General features: G+C 34.7%; 6 protein-coding genes and 1 pseudogene across 6 annotated transcripts; 1 reads left to right on the top strand and 6 right to left on the bottom strand.

Annotated features, from left to right (window-relative positions):
• Positions 1 to 1,558: 1,558 nt before the first annotated feature.
• LOC106386900 lies at positions 1,559 to 3,834 on the bottom strand. The gene is made up of 2 exons (XM_013826720.3): positions 2,695 to 3,834; positions 1,559 to 2,567 (listed from the first exon to the last, which is right to left on the bottom strand). The coding sequence occupies exons 1-2, from the start codon at positions 3,242 to 3,244 to the stop codon at positions 1,843 to 1,845; spliced, it is 1,275 nt and encodes a 424-aa protein (XP_013682174.2). The 5' UTR covers positions 3,245 to 3,834; the 3' UTR covers positions 1,559 to 1,842.
• A 1,839-nt stretch (positions 3,835 to 5,673) lies between these two features.
• LOC106383510 lies at positions 5,674 to 6,835 on the top strand (annotated as a pseudogene).
• A 103-nt stretch (positions 6,836 to 6,938) lies between these two features.
• Positions 6,939 to 7,664, bottom strand: LOC111204337 (putative defensin-like protein 274). The gene is made up of 2 exons (XM_022698781.2): positions 7,508 to 7,664; positions 6,939 to 7,403 (listed from the first exon to the last, which is right to left on the bottom strand). Exons 1-2 carry the CDS (start codon positions 7,584 to 7,586, stop codon positions 7,246 to 7,248), a joined length of 237 nt encoding a protein of 78 aa, XP_022554502.1. The 5' UTR covers positions 7,587 to 7,664; the 3' UTR covers positions 6,939 to 7,245.
• A 550-nt stretch (positions 7,665 to 8,214) lies between these two features.
• On the bottom strand, positions 8,215 to 10,368 carry LOC111203927 (vegetative cell wall protein gp1-like). The gene is made up of 2 exons (XM_048752175.1): positions 9,811 to 10,368; positions 8,215 to 9,732 (listed from the first exon to the last, which is right to left on the bottom strand). The coding sequence occupies exon 2, from the start codon at positions 8,883 to 8,885 to the stop codon at positions 8,469 to 8,471; it is 417 nt and encodes a 138-aa protein (XP_048608132.1). The 5' UTR covers positions 8,886 to 9,732; positions 9,811 to 10,368; the 3' UTR covers positions 8,215 to 8,468.
• A 239-nt stretch (positions 10,369 to 10,607) lies between these two features.
• LOC106386404 lies at positions 10,608 to 11,474 on the bottom strand. Its single transcript, XM_013826256.3, has one exon. It carries the CDS (start codon positions 11,093 to 11,095, stop codon positions 10,655 to 10,657), a length of 441 nt encoding a protein of 146 aa, XP_013681710.1. The 5' UTR covers positions 11,096 to 11,474; the 3' UTR covers positions 10,608 to 10,654.
• A 183-nt stretch (positions 11,475 to 11,657) lies between these two features.
• Positions 11,658 to 13,330, bottom strand: LOC106385146 (probable aquaporin PIP2-4). The gene is made up of 4 exons (XM_013825100.3): positions 12,939 to 13,330; positions 12,425 to 12,575; positions 12,050 to 12,335; positions 11,658 to 11,943 (listed from the first exon to the last, which is right to left on the bottom strand). The coding sequence occupies exons 1-4, from the start codon at positions 13,243 to 13,245 to the stop codon at positions 11,830 to 11,832; spliced, it is 858 nt and encodes a 285-aa protein (XP_013680554.1). The 5' UTR covers positions 13,246 to 13,330; the 3' UTR covers positions 11,658 to 11,829.
• A 3,263-nt stretch (positions 13,331 to 16,593) lies between these two features.
• Positions 16,594 to 21,018, bottom strand: LOC106386902. Its single transcript, XM_013826722.3, has 10 exons — positions 20,768 to 21,018; positions 20,363 to 20,413; positions 19,832 to 19,954; positions 18,590 to 19,120; positions 18,047 to 18,504; positions 17,870 to 17,969; positions 17,515 to 17,577; positions 17,321 to 17,410; positions 17,134 to 17,235; positions 16,594 to 17,004 (listed from the first exon to the last, which is right to left on the bottom strand). The coding sequence occupies exons 1-10, from the start codon at positions 20,966 to 20,968 to the stop codon at positions 16,663 to 16,665; spliced, it is 2,061 nt and encodes a 686-aa protein (XP_013682176.1). The 5' UTR covers positions 20,969 to 21,018; the 3' UTR covers positions 16,594 to 16,662.
• Positions 21,019 to 21,306: the final 288 nt, after the last annotated feature.

Below are 21,306 nucleotides of genomic sequence, written 5' to 3'. Positions count from 1 at the left end.
ATTTATTTTTTGTTTGGTGTGTAAAATTTCCATCACATCTTGTCAGATGAACTGTGTTTTACCTCTTGGAAAAATTATGTGATAACTATATAGGGCCATATGCCGTCAATAACAAAAGAAGAACATAATTGTTTTTGGATTTAGAGTAATGATTTCTTAGGAGTAAATTATGAAAGCATTTTACTTAATTATTAGATGCTTATCGGAAGCCATGCATGTAGAGATATGTTAAAATAAATGAAATTTGCTTCAAAATCAAATTTATGTGTGTCTGCATAGACAATGCATTAAATTATTAATCGAAAGCATATCATATGTTTTGGTTTTAAATTTTAGTTCTTCTAGTAAAAAATAATAATAATTTAGGGAGATTCTAAATTTAGCACAAATTTGGTATCATTTCAAATTTATCTATAAAAATAACTATTTTCGTAAGTATTTTAATTTTGTGATGATAAAAAAACATTAAACTAACTCTCCTAAATCATTTATATAAGCTTATAAACTCAGTCTCTAGATACTAAATCCTAAACAATAATCACTACACATTAAACCCAAGTATTAAATTTTTTGACTGAAAGTATTTTTAAAAAGTGGTATACAATTTATGGTATATTCAAGCAATTTCTCAAGAGTATATTAGAGAGTTCAAAACAACAATATTAGTTATTACGGTGGTGATAATGAACGTATATAGTATTTACACACAGACTGTATTTATGTGTGCATAGACAAAATGAAAATCATTACTTTGTTTGTAATTATCAAAATCTCTGTATGAAAAGGTGGGAGGAATAATGGAGGGTGTGGTATATGATAATGGAAGGAGCAACTTGCAACTTTGCTTGAAAATTAAGAAAAAGCAAACAGATCAATTGATTTGTGGTGGGCTCTCTTCAATTTTAAGCATATTTTACATTTAAGACTTAAGCTTTTATTTATTTGGTTTATAGTAATGTTGACAGTGTATCACATTCACTTTACAGGATTTTACTTAATTCATATAAAAAGCTTTAGACCATTCTATAACCGATCCAGTGTTTTTTTTCCCAAGACATTCTACACTCAAATCAATAAATTGTTCGAATATATTTTCACTTTTCTGTGACCATATATAAATGAACTCGAATAAAAAATAATGCAAATGTATATAAGTTTGTAATTTGTGAAGGTGGGTGCGAAAATGTTTTGCAAGAGAAAGTGGAGCCTAACTGAAACAACGTTGTCATCCTACTACGATGTTTATGCATTTATCAGATTTGATTTTGATTGGCATTTTCTCATCTGCTTCATTAATATATAACTAAATAATCTCATGTATATAATTTCAACGATGATCAATTATTTCTTATATTTGTAGTTCTAGACTCATAAGATGCAACAAAAAAAAAAGTTTTAGATTGCCTGTATTGCCATTTCTATTTCTTTCATTTTCAAAATAGAAAGTTTTATGGCGGTACATGTTTCTTGCAACCGGACTTGCGTTGTTTTCAAAATACAAGGAAAACAATCCTACAGCTAGCCAAGGAAAACAATGTCAAACTCAAATACATTAATCTACACACAAAACTTATACTTATTATATAAACGTATTCATTCGTATTCAAAACACAACAAAGCAACAAGGAAAAACAGAAATCAAGGGTTTGATTCTGGCGCAAGAAACGTCTTACGTTTCTTAAACCCTCAAAAACATCACAAACGAGCTAATTATCATCTTCTTAGCCCTTATTACATTACTTTTTATGAATATAAAACATTTCAGAAATAAAACAATTACAAATACAAAATTTTAATTAATTTATTTTAACATAATAGAAGTTTCCATCCCTCTTCTTCCCATTAGATATCAGCAGAGAGTGGTTTTTCTTGAGGCTTAAACCTGCAAAGTCTGCAAGTCGGCGAGAACAGAGAAGGCGTTTGGTATTTGTCTTCTCCACCCACCACAGGCATTGGCACTCCAACCTTGGCGGAGCTAACGTAATCAGGACGGTAGGTTTTCCCCAAAACGCCCTCCACGAGCTCACTTAGGTCCAAGAACTTGAACTGAGTCTCAAGATGGGCAAAAGCGTCATCTTGAGGCAACTGGTAGTTGTGAACTCTGTTCTCTTCTTTCCCTATAGGTCTTACTCTGATGTCCATCTGAACAAGACCAGAGACGAGAACTCTCACGCTGTTTCTCTCGTCGGTTCTTTCGATGACAATCTCTCTTTGTCCCGAAGTTGCCCTCCATTCGGTTTGTTCGTCTTCAGGTAGTGTGATGAGTTCTTCGTTGTATCTAAGGGTAAATGCGTCAGAGTTTTCATCCCATTGTGTCACTCTATTGGCTGTCATCACGAGGTTGTGGTTTTCGAACATGACACTTAGGGCTTGAACCCATGTGAAGTCTCTGGTTCTTCCAACGGGTCTTGTACCGATGAAGTGAGCGTTGATCTGGAGATTGTTGTCTGAAACGATCGCAAAGTTTCCTCCTTTAGATCCGTGGAAATAGAACATCCTTCCGTCCCCTCCGACAAACCTAGGGTCGTAGCACAGAGAACCGTAGCCGTTGCAGTTCGGTTTTCTCCCTGTAAAGACAATGTTTAATAAGTTAACATTTCCTTGTGAGACAAGTAACCAATCTAGAACGAGATTAGTTGTGAAAGAAGCAAAACTGAATCTAAAACAAAGACTGATTGAATAGAATGTACTTACATTTGCATGTAGCTTCGCATTTGCTAGTGCAGTCAATGAAGCAACCTTTGGTGTTTCTGTTCTTCGTGGGCTTCCTCTTGGGACATTCACCGGGACAAACAAGAGTTTTGTAATAACATGGACCCTTAGCCTGGCACATGGCTTGCTCTTGTCCTGTAGGCAACGGTGAAAGCACCCTGTATCTAGCAGCCGCTTCACTCTGCTCCTTGTCTCTCTTCTCCTTTTCCTTCCTCTCTTTTTCTTTCTTCTCCTTTTCCTTCCTTTCCTTGTCCTTCTTTGCTCTTTCCTCTTTCTCTTTCTTTTCCTTCTCCTTCTTGGCCTTCTTTTCCTTCTCGTCCTTCTCCTTCTTGTCCTTCTTCTCCTTTTCCTTGTCCTGTGGACCGTTACCGTTGCCTTTGCCTTTGCCAGCATCTCCTCCTTTAGCCTTCTCTACTTGTCCCTGGCCGTTATTACCGTTGCCTTTGCCGCCATCGCTCGCAGCAATGACAATATCGGTCAAGAGAAGCAATGCGAAGAGAGCTACAAGCACATATGCCTTTCTGTGCTCCATCTCTCAAGATCAATTCTTCTTATTTGCCTTCTTTTAGATTCTTTAGTTTCTCAAGATGTTTCTTGTGTTTTTGGTGTGGAATGTTATTGGAGAAGGAGGGATTTTATAAAGTGAAGAAAGAATTAAATTGACTTATTAAAACCTCATATGGTTATATCTTAAGAAAAAAGATGACTCTTTGAGTTTATCTCAAGTCAAAAAGCTTACTTGACGAAGCTTCAATGTCAAAACTATTAGCTACATGCCTATAAGAGTTACTTAATTTTATCAAAAGTCAAAACCGTACGTATATCATTTCACATTCTTCTTAACCCATTTTTAAGCTATATGATCAAAACCTATTTCAAATTACTTCATTTTTCCCAATGAAAACATATAAAGGAACAATTATTATAATTCCAATCCAAATTTTATTCTTATTTTGTTCTACTTCTAGTTTTTTTTTTGTATCAAAAACCCAAAATTTTCACAGTTTTTTAGTCAGAGTAATTTGCCAATATTATGAAATCATAATGTACAGGAATCCAAATATTTGTCTAGAAACTTTTGTGGGAAAAGAATCTAACTGTCTGGTCTTGATACCTTTATGTGCAAGGAACGACCTAGCTAGAACGTGAAGATGCCTTAAATGAAGAAGAAAGCCCTCATGTCTGTAAATATGTGTATTTTAAGAGACTTTTTCTTGACTTTCTCATTGGTTCACAAGCCGCCCACTACTACAAGCTTGCATTGCACCTTTCCGAGACACCAAGGAAAAGTCAAACGCGCCAAAACAGTTGACCGGTTTACTATAAACCAGCTTCTTTTCTCTTGAACCAAAAATCAAACCGAATTATTACTATCAAAGTTGGTTATGTTGAGTTTGTGAGATGGAAACGAAGATTGGGAGCTAGAACTTACACCATCTCCGACCCATCTGTATTTCTATCTTTATATTTTTTTCTAAAATAGAAAAACTGTATTATAGAGGTGAAAATGCTCCAATGTATGCCTCTATAATATAGTTCTTCTATTTATAGGGGAAAATATAAAGATATGATATTTCTACCTCTAAATATAGAGGCAAAAAGTAACTTTCCTCTATATTTTCTCTAAAATAGAGGAACTCTATTATAGAAGCATACATTGGAACATTTTCACCTCTATAATAGAAATCTCTATTTTAGAGGAAATTATAGAAGCGTACATTGGAGATGCTCTTAAAAAGATCGAGGAGCGGCTGAACCATGCTCTGTCAGACGCGACAGACACTGGATGCAACAACCAGTCCCGTCTCGATAGAAAGTGGGGCCCTGAGCAGAATTTTTTTTGGGACCTTTTTAAAGAGAAGCAAAATAAATTAAGACCTTTTAACTTAAGAAAAAAACAATTTGATGTCAAAAAAAAAAGAAAAAAAAATTTAAAAACATTTGGGCTCTAATCATGGACTAATTTTTTTAAATGATGTAATGCTCCTGTGCAAATGCACTCTGAGCACATGCACATGGCCGCCCCTAGCAACAACTTCTCAGCATCATCCAAAATACCTCTAGAGTCAAGAAGTGGAGAGATGATTTTACATTTATTGTTTATGTTATATATTCTTTCCGCTTCAAAAAGATTTATGTTTAAAAAAATGTTTTTAAAAACTACATTTTACACTTTTAATGTATTTTTAGGTAATAATAATAAATTGTAAATTTTGAGAAAATTATTTTTATTAAATTTTGGCTGACGAAAAATTATAGAAAATAGTTAATCACAACAAAATAATACTTTTATAAATTAAATTTTAATATTTTCTTAAATATACCTAAAAATCTTTAAATTTATATTATTTTGAAACGGAAAAAATATGATTTTGTATAAAAGAAAGGGAAAAGTGACGAAGGAATGCTTAAAGATTGTTCGTTTGTTTTCTCTTGCTTTCTTTACTTACATGATACACCATTGTATTGTTTGCAAGTTTGTAACTTTAACTGCTCAAATCTCTACAAATGAAATGCTTATGCTCGTAAAGATTTCATGTTAAATAAATAAATTTGGTAATTTATGAAAAAGGGGTCACGAGGCAATCACGTGACAATACGGAGAACAGACACTTCATACCCTGTTCCTGGCTTTTGGCAAACTCGTTGCCCTTTTTCTCCTCTACGACGAAATTGGAAGATTACTGAGATGAACTTCTCAACGAGGCTCGCTGAGAAACTCCCCGGTGCCGCTTTCTCCTATCTTGCGTAAAGGTATTGTGACATGATGTGTATTGCTTGTTCCTTTTGCTCTCTGATAAGATTGGATTCAATCAAAAAGGAAATAAATTTTCTGGGTTTCTCTCCGTTTGTAATTTGCAGCTGAAAGTCTTGCCCTTTTGTCTCTTTAAGCTCCACTATGTCTTCTCTGTGTTTCTGCTCTTTTCTACTCTGTTTCAAAATCTACTATCACTGAATCGAATGTGGGAACTGGTGTTGTTAGGTCGTATAGCTTGTTCAAAGTCCAGTTCCTAATCCACATTGTCTTCTTTATGCATTTTATGTTGTTTAGTTAAAGATAAAAGCTAATGAGAATTCATCAAATCATTTCTTCTCATGTGTATTAGGAGTTAAGATTCTTTTCAGTTTCTAACCACAGTACCAAGATTGAGATTAGGACTGCAGAAGAATATGGTTTGGAGTTTGCAGAGAGCAGAGCCCTGTGTAGTTCATCCTGCAACCGAAGCTTATGCACAAGAAGCCATCATAGCGATCAGATCCGAGAAAGTTATCTCTGTGCCAACAGATACTCTTTATGGATTCGCCTGTGATGCTTGGTAATATAAACAAACTCTTCACTAATCAGATGAGTAAGCTTTGCATTTAGCAAAACTAAGTTGTGGTTAATTTGTTATGTAACATAAAACAGTTCTTTAGAGGCGGTTAACCGGATATATGAGATCAAAGGCCGGAAGCTTACAAGCCCTTTAGCCATCTGCGTCGGCGATGTATCAGATATCAAGAGAGTTGCCACCACGAATCACTTACCTCACGGTTTACTCCACTCGAAAGGTCATTAAACCCTGGGATTGATACTATTGGAGTAAGGGTCCCAGACTGTGAATTCATTAGAAAAGTATCCAGAGGTTCGGGGAGTGTTTTGGCTCTTACAAGTGCTAATCTAAGCGGTGATAGAAGCAGCGTTTGCGTGAATGATTTTGAGAGTCTTTGGCAGCATTGTGCTTGTGTCTTGTCTATGATGGTGGTTTGCTTCCGTTAGGGCGTGCAGGATCAACAATATACAGTTGATTTGAGTAATTCTGGAAAGTATAAGGTCATTAGACCTGGAAGGTATGATCATGGATTTAAAGTTTGAATCTTGTGAGGTTCTTGAGCTAATAAACTAGAAAAATGTTTTTTTTTGTTGTTTGTTAAATTCAGCGCAAAGCAAGAAACATTAACAATTCTTGAGAAGTATTTGCTGGAAGAAGAGTAGAAGAAAAGTGTTAAGAGAAGAAAGGTTGTTTAAGTTCTGATCTGATTTGTAAGAATTGAAGGTTTTGCTTTGGTTCTTACTTTATTTTGGTATTGGTTTAAGATGTCAGATATGTATGTGTAAAGTAGGAGAAGATTGTTGATTTTTTTTCATCTATTATAGTTATACTATGATCATTGTGATGGAAGCTTCAAAAATAAAAACTGTAAATGAGTTTGTAAAAGAGTTATAGAGAATATAAAAACTGGGATCTCTTCAAAAATATAAATGTATATGTATAATTGTTCATAAATAGCCATTCTCTTACAACATATAAATGTCCCATATGATAAACAAGGAATCAAAATATAAGAAATACAAGATCACTTCTTCTATTCTTCAAGTAATTAGGACGTAAACATTTATATATATGTTTACATCATTAGTTTAATCAGGAATATATTGATCATGCATGCATGGAAACTTTTTTTTTTTTTTTGGTTTAAACATGCATGGAAACTTGAAGAATAAAAAATTTTGTCAAAAAAAAAAAACTTGAAGAATAAAAAAGGATCGATTTAATCAAAGAGGCAGCAGCATACGGGGGTGGGTCTGTCGAAGAGACAGTGGCCGTCCATTTTTATAGCGTCGGTGCTTCGGTGGCAATGGGTGTCGCAGTCGCTGTCCTCATCGCATGTTCCTCTCAAGCGGCATGGTCCGTCCATTTCTTCCTTTTCTGCAAAAGTTCAAGAAACTTGTATTAGGTTTGTGATGATCATGAAGTTTAGTAGAAACCAAAATAAATATCTACGAATGTAAAATAAATAAGATGATGGTAACCTGTTAAATTAGATTGGGCAGTAATAACGAGAGAAAAGATGACAAGAAGGGCAACAAGTTGAAATCTTGATGAGGCCATTTTTTTGCAGTTTGTTTTATTTATTTTTAATAATACAAGATATTCAACTTGATGTTTTGTGCTTGGAAAAACTATGATCGGTCTTTGGGGTTTTTATACGTAGGATTAGTTTTAAAGATAGTAATTTTTATTACTTATTTTTAAATATAGTGAAGATATTGTATGGTTAATGTAGCAATAAAAGAAAATAGATCTCCTTGAAATAGAATTGGCTTTCGTTTCTTACATCTAAACTTGGTGAGTAAAGAAAGGATGGGTGGTAGAGGAGCAACTTTGATTGTATGAAAGTTTCAAGCATGCATACAAATCAATGCAAATTATATTAAAAATATATATATTAAATTTTAATTATTAATACATTATTTTATAAGATTATGTAATTTCAAATATTTAAACCAATATAATTTTAACAATACAATTAGTATTTTAAATTTATAATTTATAATTTATAATACTAATTTAATTTTAAATCTGTAATTTATTATATTATCTAAATCCCTTTCTCAAAAAAAATATTATTATATTATCCAATAAAAATGTATAGAAACACACAACAACAAAAAAACTATTTTAAATGAATTTTTTTTTCTTAAACATTTAATTTTCTGAAACGGATGGAGTATAGATAATCTTGAACATTGATGATTTCTACCAGTTTTACAACATCTTTCATGGACATGACATGTTCCATAACAATATAACATAGCTAGGTATAACTGATGCCAAAAAAAAAAAAAACGAAGCTAGAGACTATAATAAAGAGTAATGCTCTAGGAGCCGCATATTTTAACCACCGTTGTTAGGACAAAAGCTGATTAAATTGTACATTAACTCAAAACGTAGGAAACGACACACCACATCCATGACCAAGTTTCTGTCTCTTCAGAAGATCTCAGTGGCGGCGTATTCATATCGTGATCGACGAATGTTCTCTCTACGTTTCTTCAACACGTACCCTCCGAGACCAACCATACTCGCTGCTGCGATCACTCCAACCGCGATTCCAGCCTTCTTTCCGCCACCTGAGGAACTTTCCCTCTCTGTTCCACTACCGTCTTTGTATTTGAGATCACTTTCTTCCGGTGACAGAGACGGTGGCTGGTGAATGTAACCGGGAGGCATCGTTGTTGGAGAGTCCGATGGTGAAGGAGATGGAGACATTCTGGTTTCTGATTGAGGTGCATACGAATCCGGAGATGGAGATGGAGATGGAGCTGGTGAAACTTTTTTAGTTGATATCTTACCGGATACTATTCCTACCATTAACAGAACTATGATTATGAAACTGACCTTCATCATCTCAAAGGTTCAACCTCCCTCGTCTCTCTCTCTTGAAGAAGAAGAGATATATAACATATAGGGTGTGCAGAAGTGTATAGAAAACAGAGATCAAGAAATCATATTGTTCAGTTTCTACTTAAAGTTTCGTATGAGTGACACTTGAGAAATGAGTTGGCACCTAACAGTCAACGCTTAGGAGATTTGCAAATAGTAATATTGGATTATTTTGCTAATGGAAGGATAGATATTTAATAGGGAGAAGAAGCAAATGAAAAGGAAGGAAATATAATAATTAGAGTCAATAATCAGAAATGTAAGGCAAGTAACCAACCACTTTATATTAATGTTGACGCCTACGTAAAGTTAATTGTATTTCTTTTAAGGGTTGACTTTTGACTAATTGTACAAGTTCTGGCAACTTCACCGAAGAAGAAATGTAACTATGTAATGAAACAAAGAAAACAAGCGTTAGGAATATTAAGAAGAAATGTAACTATGTAATGAAACAAAGAAAAAAAACGTTTGGGATTTGTTATTTACTGTAGTCTCTTTCCCTTGAGATCAGTTCCTCTAGTTCTACTCACTGTATGCAATTATATACGTGGCTCTTCTCCTATCAAGTTCAACTCTCTAGTAGTGTGACCTTGTTTAAACAGTTGTACAAGCTGGCCTTTAAAACCAAAATCAAAAGAGTTGGAATGTCTAAACAAAAACTACTGATCCTCATCTTTCTCTAGTCCACTGAAACAGTTCTGATCATACAATATAACTTGCGGTGACGTATTTCTGCAAGACATACACTTTTCGTAGCTTTGGATCACACTTCACCATTAGTATCTTCTTCATCCACGTCACAATTGTTTCTCTAAATCACAAAGAAGTAAGCTTTTTCAGTAACACTAGCTTTAATCACATTAAAGATTTGAACTTTAGTTCCACTTACTTGGTCCTCCCTCCAGTGTAAAGGCTTGTGCTCTCCATCTACGAAGAAGGTGAATAATAGGGAAGCCCTGAACGATATACTGATGAGCCAGTTAATTCTCCTCCGTCTCATCGACTTTAGCCAAAACGACACCGTCTCCCTTGAGCAGCACCACGGTGCGTAGAACTAAACCATGACGTATTGGTTGTTCTCAATCACCACGTAATTGCGCCGGGAACGTATCCGAAACTTGATTACCTAGATCGGAGAAATCTCCGTCTTCCTCGTCGTCGTACACTTCGAGGTCTTCCGTCGAATTCGTCTGGCTCAGACTCACAGGGGAAGTAAGTGCCTCACCGGGACCTTCATCATTGAGATCCTCATCGTCTATCGGTCTACGTCGGAGGAAGAGGCCGCAAAAGAAGGAGAAACAGCGGAGAAAATGAGAAGGGAGAGGAGGAGGAAAACGCGGAACGCCATTTTAGTGCGACTGTCTGAAACTGGAAGAAACTCTGACCAAAACAGACTCTGACAAGTTGAGATCTAACACATAACAAGACAAAGCTAGTGTCTTGGTATATCAACGTCGTCGTTTTACTTGGATTTGAGTTTATTTACGGCAAGTTCTTATTTTCGTTGACTAAAATACGACCAGACTTGAATCCAAGCTGAATAAGGTTTTATTTTCTGACAGCAACTAAAACTTATTTAAGATCCATTTAATTTTATATATGTAATATTAAATTATTTTCGAACCCCAAATTCAAACGGAATATTAAATTAAACCAGACCAAAGTCTAGCTATTTTGCTACCATTCTGCATGCAAAATCAATAATTAATTACTTGATAATGACATATTCTTGATCAAGCATCAGAGTGGATTACAATCGTGCGGGTTAAATTAGCCAGTCGTTTCTTGATCACAAAGTAAACTCCCATTAAAAGAAGAGCTGTGAAAGAAACGCCTAACACTATTCCAACGGTTTCACCTCGTCCTTCTTCTCTTCTACTATCACCTATGTGTTCGTCTGATGAAACTTTACTTCCTTGTGTATCAGCTTCTACATTAGATGTCATTGAAGGTGAAGGTGAAGGTGAAAGAAATGGCAAAGAATGCGAGTTTCTTGGTGAATTATTGTCAGTTAGTGATGATTTTGGGTGAAAGAAATCGTAAGCTTCTGGAGAAAAAGCAGATGGGTTTAAATAAGCTGGACCATGAGCAGGTCTACTTCCTGCAATGGCCACACATATAACTAGAGATAAGGAACAGGAGAAGAAGAGCAAAGAGTGAGTTAGGTTTGTCATGTTTTTTTCTTTCTCTATAATCTTTGTTACGTTTGATTTTTGTTCAGTTTGTGTGTGTGTGGGGGTTTTGTAGGATTGGTTTAAGAGGTGTTGCTTGTACTGCAAATTTGTATGAGTGTGCAATAAATAACAGAAGAAGAAAAGGTTGTTTTTGAATGAGTGAAGAGAACTAGAGAAGTCATGAAAACCATTTTGGCTAATGCAGTTTTTTTGTTTGTTAGTTAGTTTCACTCTTTTGTTTATAGTTTTCTCTAATATACAAATGTTGGCGTGTTTAAAAAAAAAAATGTTGGTAATACGTACTTAAATAGTTACAGGACAAAACAGTTGTAATTTATTGGTTTTTTTTTTTTTGTAATTTATTGGTTTTACACTTGATATTTTACATTGTTTTATATTTGATCGATGGTAAATGATTATAGAATAGGTCCATATGGTGTTTGTTCATCTAGTTTCGATTTTGTTTTGGTAGAAGGTTGGTGGCAAAGAATGCATGAAGAGGTTGTTAGCTTGAAGTAACAGCAATATAAATTAAACAAAGAAAATAAAAGCAAAGAAGAGATTTATCTTAAAGCAACATTAATTAAAACCACATTTACAACCAATGGGAAATTCCTTGAAATTTTAAAACAGAATATAAAATTAAATAGAAAGATACACGTAGCTTCTGCTTAATAGTGGTAATCATCATTTTGATTTAAGATCAACTTGGGGCTTAATTCAAACAATTGAAATTAAGCATAGCTCCTAAAGGAGCCAAGAGATTTAATTCCAGCCGCTCTTAGAACAAACTGATGGTATAACGCAGCAGCAGCTGCTCCGATCATCGGTCCCACCCAGAATATCCACTGTTCAAATGATCAAAAACATATAGTTAAGCATCATTAGTTTCAGTTCATACATTTGAACTAATAGAAAAATATGACCACATATGTATGAAAGTTAACGACGTACTTGGTCGTCCCAGGCCTTTTCGTGGTTGTAGATAACTGCGGCTCCGAAGCTACGGGCCGGGTTGATTCCAGTCCCGGTGATGGGAATGGTGGCTAAGTGAACCATGAAGACGGCAAAACCAATAGGAAGTGGCGCCAAAACTGGAATGTGAGAGTCGCGTGCACTTCGCTTGGGATCGGTGGCCGAGAAAACGGTGTAGACAAGGACAAATGTTCCGATGATCTCGGCACCTAGTCCGGTACCTTTGTTGTAGCCGTCGGCAAGCTGGTTGGCTCCACCTCCATATCTAATATTATTAACAATTTGTAGTTAGTTAAAAATCGATATTCAGACGGTTTAATTGGCTCATGCATGAGTGTTTAGACATGATGGAACCTGGTGTAGTAAGAACTTTGGAATGCTTTGACCAGACCGCAACCGCAGATGGCACCAAGGCACTGAGCCACAATGTATAACACTGTCCGCACCAATGATACTTTTCTAGCTAAGAACAGTCCCACCGTAACAGCCGGATTTATATGACCACCTTAAAGGTTACAATTATAGCAAGAAGTGTTAATTCATTAATCAACATAAATGTAAAGTTATATTTTAGTTTAGATTGCCAAACTACTAAAGTAATTAATACCTAACTTAGCTAAACTGAACTAACTCGAACTGAACAGAAAGTTGACAATTTCTATTAAATGGAAGATAGTATAGGCCAAAAAACATTGAAATTAAAGCGTACCATATGGATCTATACTGATTAGGTATTACTTTTTTTGTTCAAACTGATTAGGTATTACTATGATCTATATGTTTGATATATTTATTAACTATGCCTTATTTCTAACGTTATGTTAACGTAAAAATCTAAGTACCGTGACGCGAACGTTACTATACGTACCAGAGATACCGGCGGTACAGTAAACGAGAACAAAGATCATTCCACCGAAAGCCCACGCAATACCCAATATCCCAACGCCGCCGCAATCAACTCCTCCGGCATTTGCGTCGGTCTGAACTTTGTAGCCAATTACGGTGAGGACTGAGACGTAAAGGAAGAGAAGTGTTGCCACGAACTCAGCTATGACCGCTCTATAGAGCGACCACTTCCCAAGCTCCTCCATGTCAAACAATGGCGCAGGAGGCGGATCCTGGTAATCTCTCGCCGCCGTTGCTCCGCCTTCTTGCACCTCCAAGTCCTTTGCCATGGCTAAAGATGATGATGAGAGAGAGAAAAGATGGATGTATTTTGATGTTTGTTGTAACTCTCTAGTTTAGTTGCGTGTATATATATACACAGATGCTATGCAAAGGTTTGGTATAAGTACATTGTAAGACAGATAATTTTTATGGCTATTAATTATGTGGACAGTTAATTAAGTACACATATAGTATTAGAAATAATTATGTGGACAGTTAAGTATACATATAGTTTTAGAAATAATAATGGAAGGAATCATATCTAAACCGTATATGCCTCAAATGAGCTGGTTGTATTATGAGAAACATCTCAACATTTTTAGGAATTAAAAATGTTATGAAGGAATGATTTGCACGATTGCATGCAGTATTATGTTTTAACTTTTCAGAATATTGATATATTGGTTTATATAAAGAAATTCCAACATTTGTTATATGTTTCTTTCTTAAATATGAGTATGGTGGGTTTAATTTTTCAGTCTCGTCGAATGTGGGAATGGGTATATAAAAAAGAGTAAAAATAGATCAAAGTTTTTATGACTTAAGTATATGTTTATACATTCTGGAGTATCTCATGATTCTCATCAGTGATTTTGAGTTAAAACTTCGAACAATCGCAAATGTCTTAAACTATTGGAACCGTGTAATTTATGATGCAAGTTATTAAATTACTCTTCAATATACAAGTCATCCAAGAAACTGAAAAAGCAACAGATTACTGCAGATACTGAAAATCATTTACCTACAGTGCAAAAAAAACTACTGTTAATTGTTGTAATCTTTATTTTAGTCACACCAAATACACCCACTCACCAAAGAAACATCATAACATTGATGCTATTTTAAAAAGTTAAGGTTTTTCAATATTGAGTAATTTTCATAATATTTGTCTCTTCAATCTTTTTTCCTTTTTCTCAACTTCTAATTTCATTGATAACAAAGAATAATGGAAACAAATCCTCTTAAAACACCAGAATGTAGGCTGATCCCGGGTTAACAGAAACTACGAACCTTGGTCCAAAAGCTCTTCTAGAAATAAAACGTAAAACAGATATGCATAGCAAGGTAAATTAAAATCGTTCAGACCTGTACAAATGCATTTGTATAGCCAATCCTCTGTCTCCAGAGTCTCCACTAATCCATGTGGTGTGGAGATAGATGTTTCTTCAATTCAACATTTTCTATATTATGCGTACATTTTCCGAATAACATAATACGTGTCAGAGCTGTCTTTAAATTGTATGATTAGTGGAAGATAACTTGTTTTAGGCTATCCTAACCAACCCTTGATTTAGACATATTCTTGTGTTTATATTAGTTTAATTGGAGCTTTAATTGGGTCAGGTTTGCAACGGATTGTTCTCAACTGGTGAAAATAGTTTCAGAACCAGAGGAATGACCATCATTTGAAAGCTACTTCGAAGATATTAAACTTCTGCGAATAAGCTTCACCAACTCAGGTATCGTTCATGTACCTAGGACGGAAAACATAAAGACGGATCACTTGGCAAGCAGTGCTAGAAAACAACCGTCTTTCGTCGTACATATATGAATGTACATTGGTTTACAGAGTCCGTGAATGTTTGCTGGAAAAAAAAATTGGAGCCTTAATTTAATATTTTTCAATTGTTGTTGCAACGTCAAATTTCATCTCCTATTTTTCTTTATCCATATTTCAATCTTTACAATTAAAATTTATGTTATTACTAGCTTGCATGTTCCATTAAATTGATATTATCTAGCGAATAACTGAATTACGGTCTAACAAGATGGCCAAACTATATATATATATAAAAAGATGGCCAAACAATATATTATGCCTGAACAATTCATAATGTTATATTAATTAATTACGTGGTCCAGCGAAGATGACTTAGATGTATGGTTGTTAAAATCGAAGATAATTTAAGGTATACTTTTTGTATGAACGTTTTTTATGCTTGAATAGAAATCATTCCCGAGCAAGTCTGTATCAACGTCGTGACGACCTAAATTTTCAAGTTATATCAATCATGTATTCATATATGTGGTAATAGACTTGCTTAGCATATATTTTACTATATAATATACATATATGATAATATGATATATGACATAAAAATTCAACAGAAAATTACTGGACAATATTTAAAATGATGAATTAATGAAACCTCAATATAACACACCAATTATCAAAAGTATGGGAAAACTAAAATTTCGGATTTAAAATCGAGGAAAACGTAAAATAAGATGATAAGAATGAGATCCATGACATGCAGAATCTGAACAACGTTGAACATGTTATTATATGTTATCTTTGCCAGACGATTTCTTCTGTACATCGTAAAATTATGTCCAATGATTTGATCCTAATTTTTCCAATTATTCAATTCATGTTGGACTTACATGCTTGATGCATGCATATATTATATTTCTAGTTGCATATATAAATATATAGTATGTGCGTCTTATACATCCATGTAAATAATACAAGTGAGCATGTTCATTAGTTTTGGTTTAGAGTTTGATAGCAAGATGAAATCAATGATTGATGAAAAAGTTCCAAAGTATAAGAGCAAAAGCAAATTAACACTGCACATTGTACTCACTCAAACTATCAACCACATGCTCTATACTGTTATAAGATCTTTTGATGCATCCAACAATGTTACTATCTGAATAAGGCATCATTACCTTACTTCACTATATAAATGAAACATTCTAATATTTCATCCCAAGAAAGGATTCAAATGTGCAAATCCAAAACTATCATGTTCCAAATCAAAAAGCAATTCCTCGAAATCAAACACAATTACAGCAAAACGACAAGGGGACAAAAAAAGGAACCTTCTTTACTCGTTTTTTTTTTGGACAAAGAACCTTCTTTACTCGTTAGGAACATCAACAATCTCCTCATGAAGATCCTGTCCTTGGGTCTCTACCATCAACCGTACACCCCACGGAAACACAAGTCCCTAAAATCTCCCTCACCGTTCCACTCAACTCCTTAGCAATAGATCTCGGACGCATAATCTTTGCGATCTCGATGACGTCATCAAACGAAATGTTACCGTTATCTTACTGTCTCTCTCTGGCTCCATGAGCGCCTTAATTACAAGAGCCGCCGCGGAAGGAACAATATAGACTCCACTAGATGATGCATATCAAAGAAGATCGAGTGGATGATTAGTTTGGTTGTAAATGTATAGTTTTACTTTAGAATTTAATTTGTAAAACAATTTAAATTAAAAAGAAAAAGAGAAAAATATTTCTAAAGCAACGTTTTTTTTTTAACAGTTGGAAGATGATCATAAGATGTTGACTGATCGAGTTAAACCATATACATGTCAGTATAACAATCATCCATAAAAATAAAATAAAACAAGCTTTGATACTTTTATTGAACACAAGATTTCCAACAGTAAAAAATAACAAATTAGTATTTTTCAAATAGCTAAAAGATACTGAAACTCAAAATCATAAGGGATCTTTTCAACCACCAGGGAGGAAGAAGAAGAAGAAGCTTTGGAGTTTTGATTCTTTAAACAATCCACCATTGATTTTCTCAAGGAACCAGAGGTTGGTAATTGGTTGCAAACCCATTTCACCAGAGATCCCATCTCTACACCGTTGCCATCCTCCCTTGCCACGAAATGGACGGCGTGTTTTACTAGAAGCTCAGGCAAGATTACCCGTTTAGCCAACGTAACCACCACGGACGCTTGCAGGTACTCCAGTTTCGCTTTCTCTAGCTCTGTTGCCACTCCTTCTCCAGTGTATATCCTCACCTTCAATTTTAAATTTTTTAAAATAACAAACCATTAATTTTGATAGTATGTAGTTAATTCAAGTATAGATATCAAACGGTCAAGTGTAATAGATTACTTAATAAAAGTTAATTAATGAGATTAACTTACTGCAGGAGAGGATCGAGTTCCGCATGAGAGCGCAAATGTGATGTTAGGATCCGTTGCTTCTATGCCATATAGTTTACGAATGATCATTTCTTCGTGTCGATCCTATGATTATATTTCCATACTTAGCTAAGACTTAAGATTAATCAGATCAGTATGAATTGATTAATTATTGACATAGTATAAATACCTGAGTCATGGTAGAATTTGCAGGCTTCCGTAGAATACAATGCTCTATTGTATGAGCACTTATGTTTTTGCCTCCAACATTTATTGTAGCCTATAGTTTGTACATTGATCAATGGAAATTTTTAATACGTATGAATACTGAATAATATGGAGTTCATTTATCTGTTTATTTCAGAATGGGAAAGAAAAATGTACCTTATTATAAACAAGAGATTGTAGTTTCTCAGTTGTTTTCGGAACTCCGTATTGTAGATATCCCTGGTCATACGAGGAAGTAATGAAAGTACGTTGAGTATAGGGCATCATTAACCCCGGTCTCTTAGTCGGGGTGTTTTTTGTTTTTTTTTACACTTTTCGGCTAAGAGACGGCTCTTATATATCTTATTTAAGAGACGGTTCTTAGCTTTTCTTAGCTAAAATATAAAAAAGCTAAGAACCGTCTTTTGGCCGAAACTAAGAACCCCAATTAAGAGACTAGGGTTAATGATGGCCAGACGTGGTTTTGTAATTAAAACTAAGAAAATATAAAGCCTAAGAAGAGAATACATACATGCATAACACATGCATTGAACATGTTGATCCAAAACGCTAGCTTTTGTTGATGGCTCAGCACTCTCAAATCCACCGTCTCAAGATTGTTCATCAAGACTCTGCATTTTGTTCATGGCGATATATTTAGCCAAAGTGAAAAAAAAAACATTTTCGCAAAGTATATCTCGAAATTTACCTGAGTTTCTGGATCAAAGAGACCGAGCTAGAGCTCGAAATGCACTTGGAATCCATACAACTTGAAGTGAAGATGACAAGATTCTTATACGGACCAATGTCTCTAGCCAAAGATGCTTCTACATCAAATACTCCATAGGGATCTTGTTGTCTTGATTCTTTATAAGACACGAGATTCATGGATTTAGACAAACCGGATGTTGCCTTGTCCACCCTAAAGCTTCTTGAGATCAAAGAGAAAGGATTGGATCTCGAGACTGGACCTTTCTCTAGCTCCATGACTCTTGTGGTTCTAAGGAGACGAACGTAGATGAAATTAAGGCACTTCATGATGTTCTCGGCGAGCTTGTTTGGATGCCACTTCTGTATGTTTTGTCCATCTTCCATTAAAATTGTGCTTGATAGAGATTTTGGTGGGAGGTCTAGTGATGTATCAAGTGCTACACGATCCTTATTAGTCTACAACAAATCATAATTAACCATAAATTATATGAGTATTGAACGAAGTGAATGATGCATGATAAGTATTATACAAATTACGTACCTTGGGAGAGGAGTATCTAGGTTCACGTAGAGGAGAAGGCGATTTCATCCTCCTAAGCATCTTCTTCATATTAGTATTCTCTTGCAACTTATTTTCTTGTTGAACTGACCGAGGATTTTCCTTCTTGACTAATCCAACTTTCTCATTAGTTTTGTGGAAGCTTTGGGTCACGTAATCACCTTTGATGGCCTTGTTGATGAAATGCAAAGTCTTTGTTTCAAATGTTGCATTCTCTTGATGATGACTAGTAGAAGATTTGGTGTTGTTGTTCCCATTCTTCATCATGCATGTGTTCACCATAGGGCTTGGAGGTGGGAAATTAGGGTAGTTTGGTAGAGCTTGATGAGAGGTTATATTGTCATTGTTGTCACTCTCACTAGCCTGCCATGTTCTTCTTGATGAACTTGTTGTTGCTTGTCTCAAAGTTTCATCTTGTTCTTCCTTGAGATTTATCTGGAGATGGCTTATTTGAACCTCTAGTCTTGAGATTTCCCCTTCCACTATCGACAGTTCCGTTATTAGTTCCTTCATCTGCATTAAAGAAATAGTGCAAGTTAACTAACTTAAACATTTGAAAAAAAAAAAAAAAACTAACTTAAACGTTTACTGCTAAAAATGCACGAGCTTAATTATTTCTTTTATAGCCAATGATAGTTACCGATTCAGAAGCAATTGAGTCGTTTCGAAGCTTAACTCTATTTACATGTAATAGCTATTTACCTAATTTTTTGAGAAATTTATGAAATATTAATAAAGCATCATCAAAATATCCGAAACATAAATTACGAGAAAACAACGAAAATGCATTTTAGATTTTGAACTATAGTTACATCAGTTTGACTACCGTGTAGCAGAAAGCTAATAATCATGTTGTGATGTGATTGCCTTTTAGAAAATAGTATGTGATTAAAATAAATTAGAATGGCCCTTGATTGCATAGCATAGCTTCACAACATGTATATTCTTAGTAACGATTAAGTAATTATTTTGTCCCGTAAGATGATCTAGCAATTTTGTTTGATTAGAAAAACTGTTAATTAATAATTGTATTTATGGTTGATCTAAGCCTTGGTTTAAAAGCAACGTTACCAAAAATACGTGTATGGTTGTTATTTATCATCACACTCACATATTTTAGTTTTGCTGCTTTTTCACTCTATCCAAACTTAGAAACTTTACTTGCTCTTCCACGCGTATATACAAAGGGATATGGAGAAGCATGTACAAAGGTATAATATGTACCTTGGGAGGGAGAGAAGCAGGAAGGGCAACAGAAGAAGATGAAGGAAGTTGATGTTTTTGGACTCTCTCCAAGATCTCACGTGTCTTCTCTTCTTGATCAAGCATCTCCCGTAACATATACACCTAAAAAAATTTGAACTTTCTATTATTACCACAATATTAGCCTACAATTTGACAAACATAAATGATATATATATATATATATATATATATATTTTGACAAACATAAATGACAAACATAAATCTTATTTTTTTCTTATTAAGTCGACAATTTCACAATTTCAGAAGTATCATATTATGTGATTTATGTTTGTTAATGATAATAGCATGCTAGGGGGCCTAATTTAGTTAAAGTAATTCGAAATCGAAAATAATGCCAAAAGATATATTGAACATAAAACTTAGATTGGATACCTATATTAAAATTCTGATCTATGTATATATTAGCATGTAGATTTATAACAACATCCCTTGGTGTTTGCCTAGATATAAACATAAATAGGTAAGCAGCTTTAAAATGGACTTCCATACCTCTTTCTCCATTTCTTCCTTTTTCTGCTGCCCATTTGGCCTTTTCGTCCTCTATACACATCAAGTTTCACAGGAAAAAAAAATCCAATAAGTGAAAGCATCGATTCATACAACAATAGAATCATGCAGAAACAGACTGATGATCAGATTCATGTGAATGAACGCTAAGATCAATTCATATTCATAGCATAAAACACACGTATTAGGTACTTTTAGGTACTTTTATATGTGAAAAGAGGCCAAGAGGGTTATGACGATTTATACAAACTCCATTAGTTCGAGGTTTCATATGCTAGTTATTAGATTTAAGATTCATATACAATTCGAGCTAGTTGTATGCAAACAATCCATTAATTTGACATTTAAAATGACAAGACGAAGAATGGAACAAAAATAAAAACTCACAACACTATGAGGGACATTGAAGGGAGAGATGGAGCCAGGGAGTGTTGTGGTGGGCATGTCCATCATGGAGCAGTCGTATTCGTCAGGACTAGACCAACGAGATGAAGATGGAGCAGTGAGGCAAAACCGGAAGGAAGAGTGATTTAGACAAGGAGGGAGGTAATGGTAATGAAGGAGGTTAATAGAAGAAGAATGAGACATATTGAGGTATAGATTGGCTTAGGCTTCAAGATGAAGAAGAGAGCGACCGCTTGTGAGGGTTTGGTGAAGGAAGACGAGAAGCAGTTTTCGTAGCTGATGCTCTTAACCGTCCTTGAGAGAGAGTGGTGGGTAGTGGGTTTTTAATTTTTAATAATATTGATTTATCATAAAATATATAATATTTTGGGTTTCTGCTATGATTTATCGTTTGAGTACAAGGGAGATTATGATTTAGGCTCACGAATCATTACGTAACAATTTTCATATCTAGTTGTAGGATTAATGTGTAAGCAAAAATAAGATTTTAATTGGATATTCATTTACTTATTTTGTTATAA

The sequence above is a fragment of the Brassica napus genome, chromosome C3, assembly GCF_020379485.1.
Source record: "Brassica napus cultivar Da-Ae chromosome C3, Da-Ae, whole genome shotgun sequence".
In the NCBI taxonomy this organism is placed as follows: Eukaryota; Viridiplantae; Streptophyta; class Magnoliopsida; order Brassicales; family Brassicaceae; genus Brassica; species Brassica napus.
This window is presented reverse-complemented; position numbering and strand designations above follow the sequence as displayed.

Bases quoted from the DNA above. Each gene is read 5' to 3' on its own strand.
- LOC106386900 (XM_013826720.3), bottom strand. From the start codon at position 3,244: ATGGAGCACAGAAAGGCATATGTGCTTGTAGCTCTCTTCGCATTGCTT. The intron at 2,568-2,694 runs GTAAGTACATTC...TTGTCTTTACAG, and splicing joins ATGCGAAGCTACATGCAAAT to GGAGAAAACCGAACTGCAAC.
- LOC111204337 (XM_022698781.2), bottom strand. From the start codon at position 7,586: ATGGCCTCATCAAGATTTCAACTTGTTGCCCTTCTTGTCATCTTTTCT. The intron at 7,404-7,507 runs GTTACCATCATC...GAACTTTTGCAG, and splicing joins TGCCCAATCTAATTTAACAG to AAAAGGAAGAAATGGACGGA.
- LOC111203927 (XM_048752175.1), bottom strand. From the start codon at position 8,885: ATGATGAAGGTCAGTTTCATAATCATAGTTCTGTTAATGGTAGGAATA.
- LOC106386404 (XM_013826256.3), bottom strand. From the start codon at position 11,095: ATGACAAACCTAACTCACTCTTTGCTCTTCTTCTCCTGTTCCTTATCT.
- LOC106385146 (XM_013825100.3), bottom strand. From the start codon at position 13,245: ATGGCAAAGGACTTGGAGGTGCAAGAAGGCGGAGCAACGGCGGCGAGA. The intron at 12,336-12,424 runs GTTCCATCATGT...TAATAATATTAG, and splicing joins CAAAGTTCTTACTACACCAG to ATATGGAGGTGGAGCCAACC. The intron at 11,944-12,049 runs GTACGTCGTTAA...TCATTTGAACAG, and splicing joins AAAAGGCCTGGGACGACCAA to TGGATATTCTGGGTGGGACC.
- LOC106386902 (XM_013826722.3), bottom strand. From the start codon at position 20,968: ATGTCTCATTCTTCTTCTATTAACCTCCTTCATTACCATTACCTCCCT. The intron at 19,955-20,362 runs GTATGGAAGTCC...AAATTTTTTTAG, and splicing joins AGGAAGAAATGGAGAAAGAG to GTGTATATGTTACGGGAGAT. The intron at 17,411-17,514 runs GTACATTTTTCT...TACAAACTATAG, and splicing joins AATCTCTTGTTTATAATAAG to GCTACAATAAATGTTGGAGG.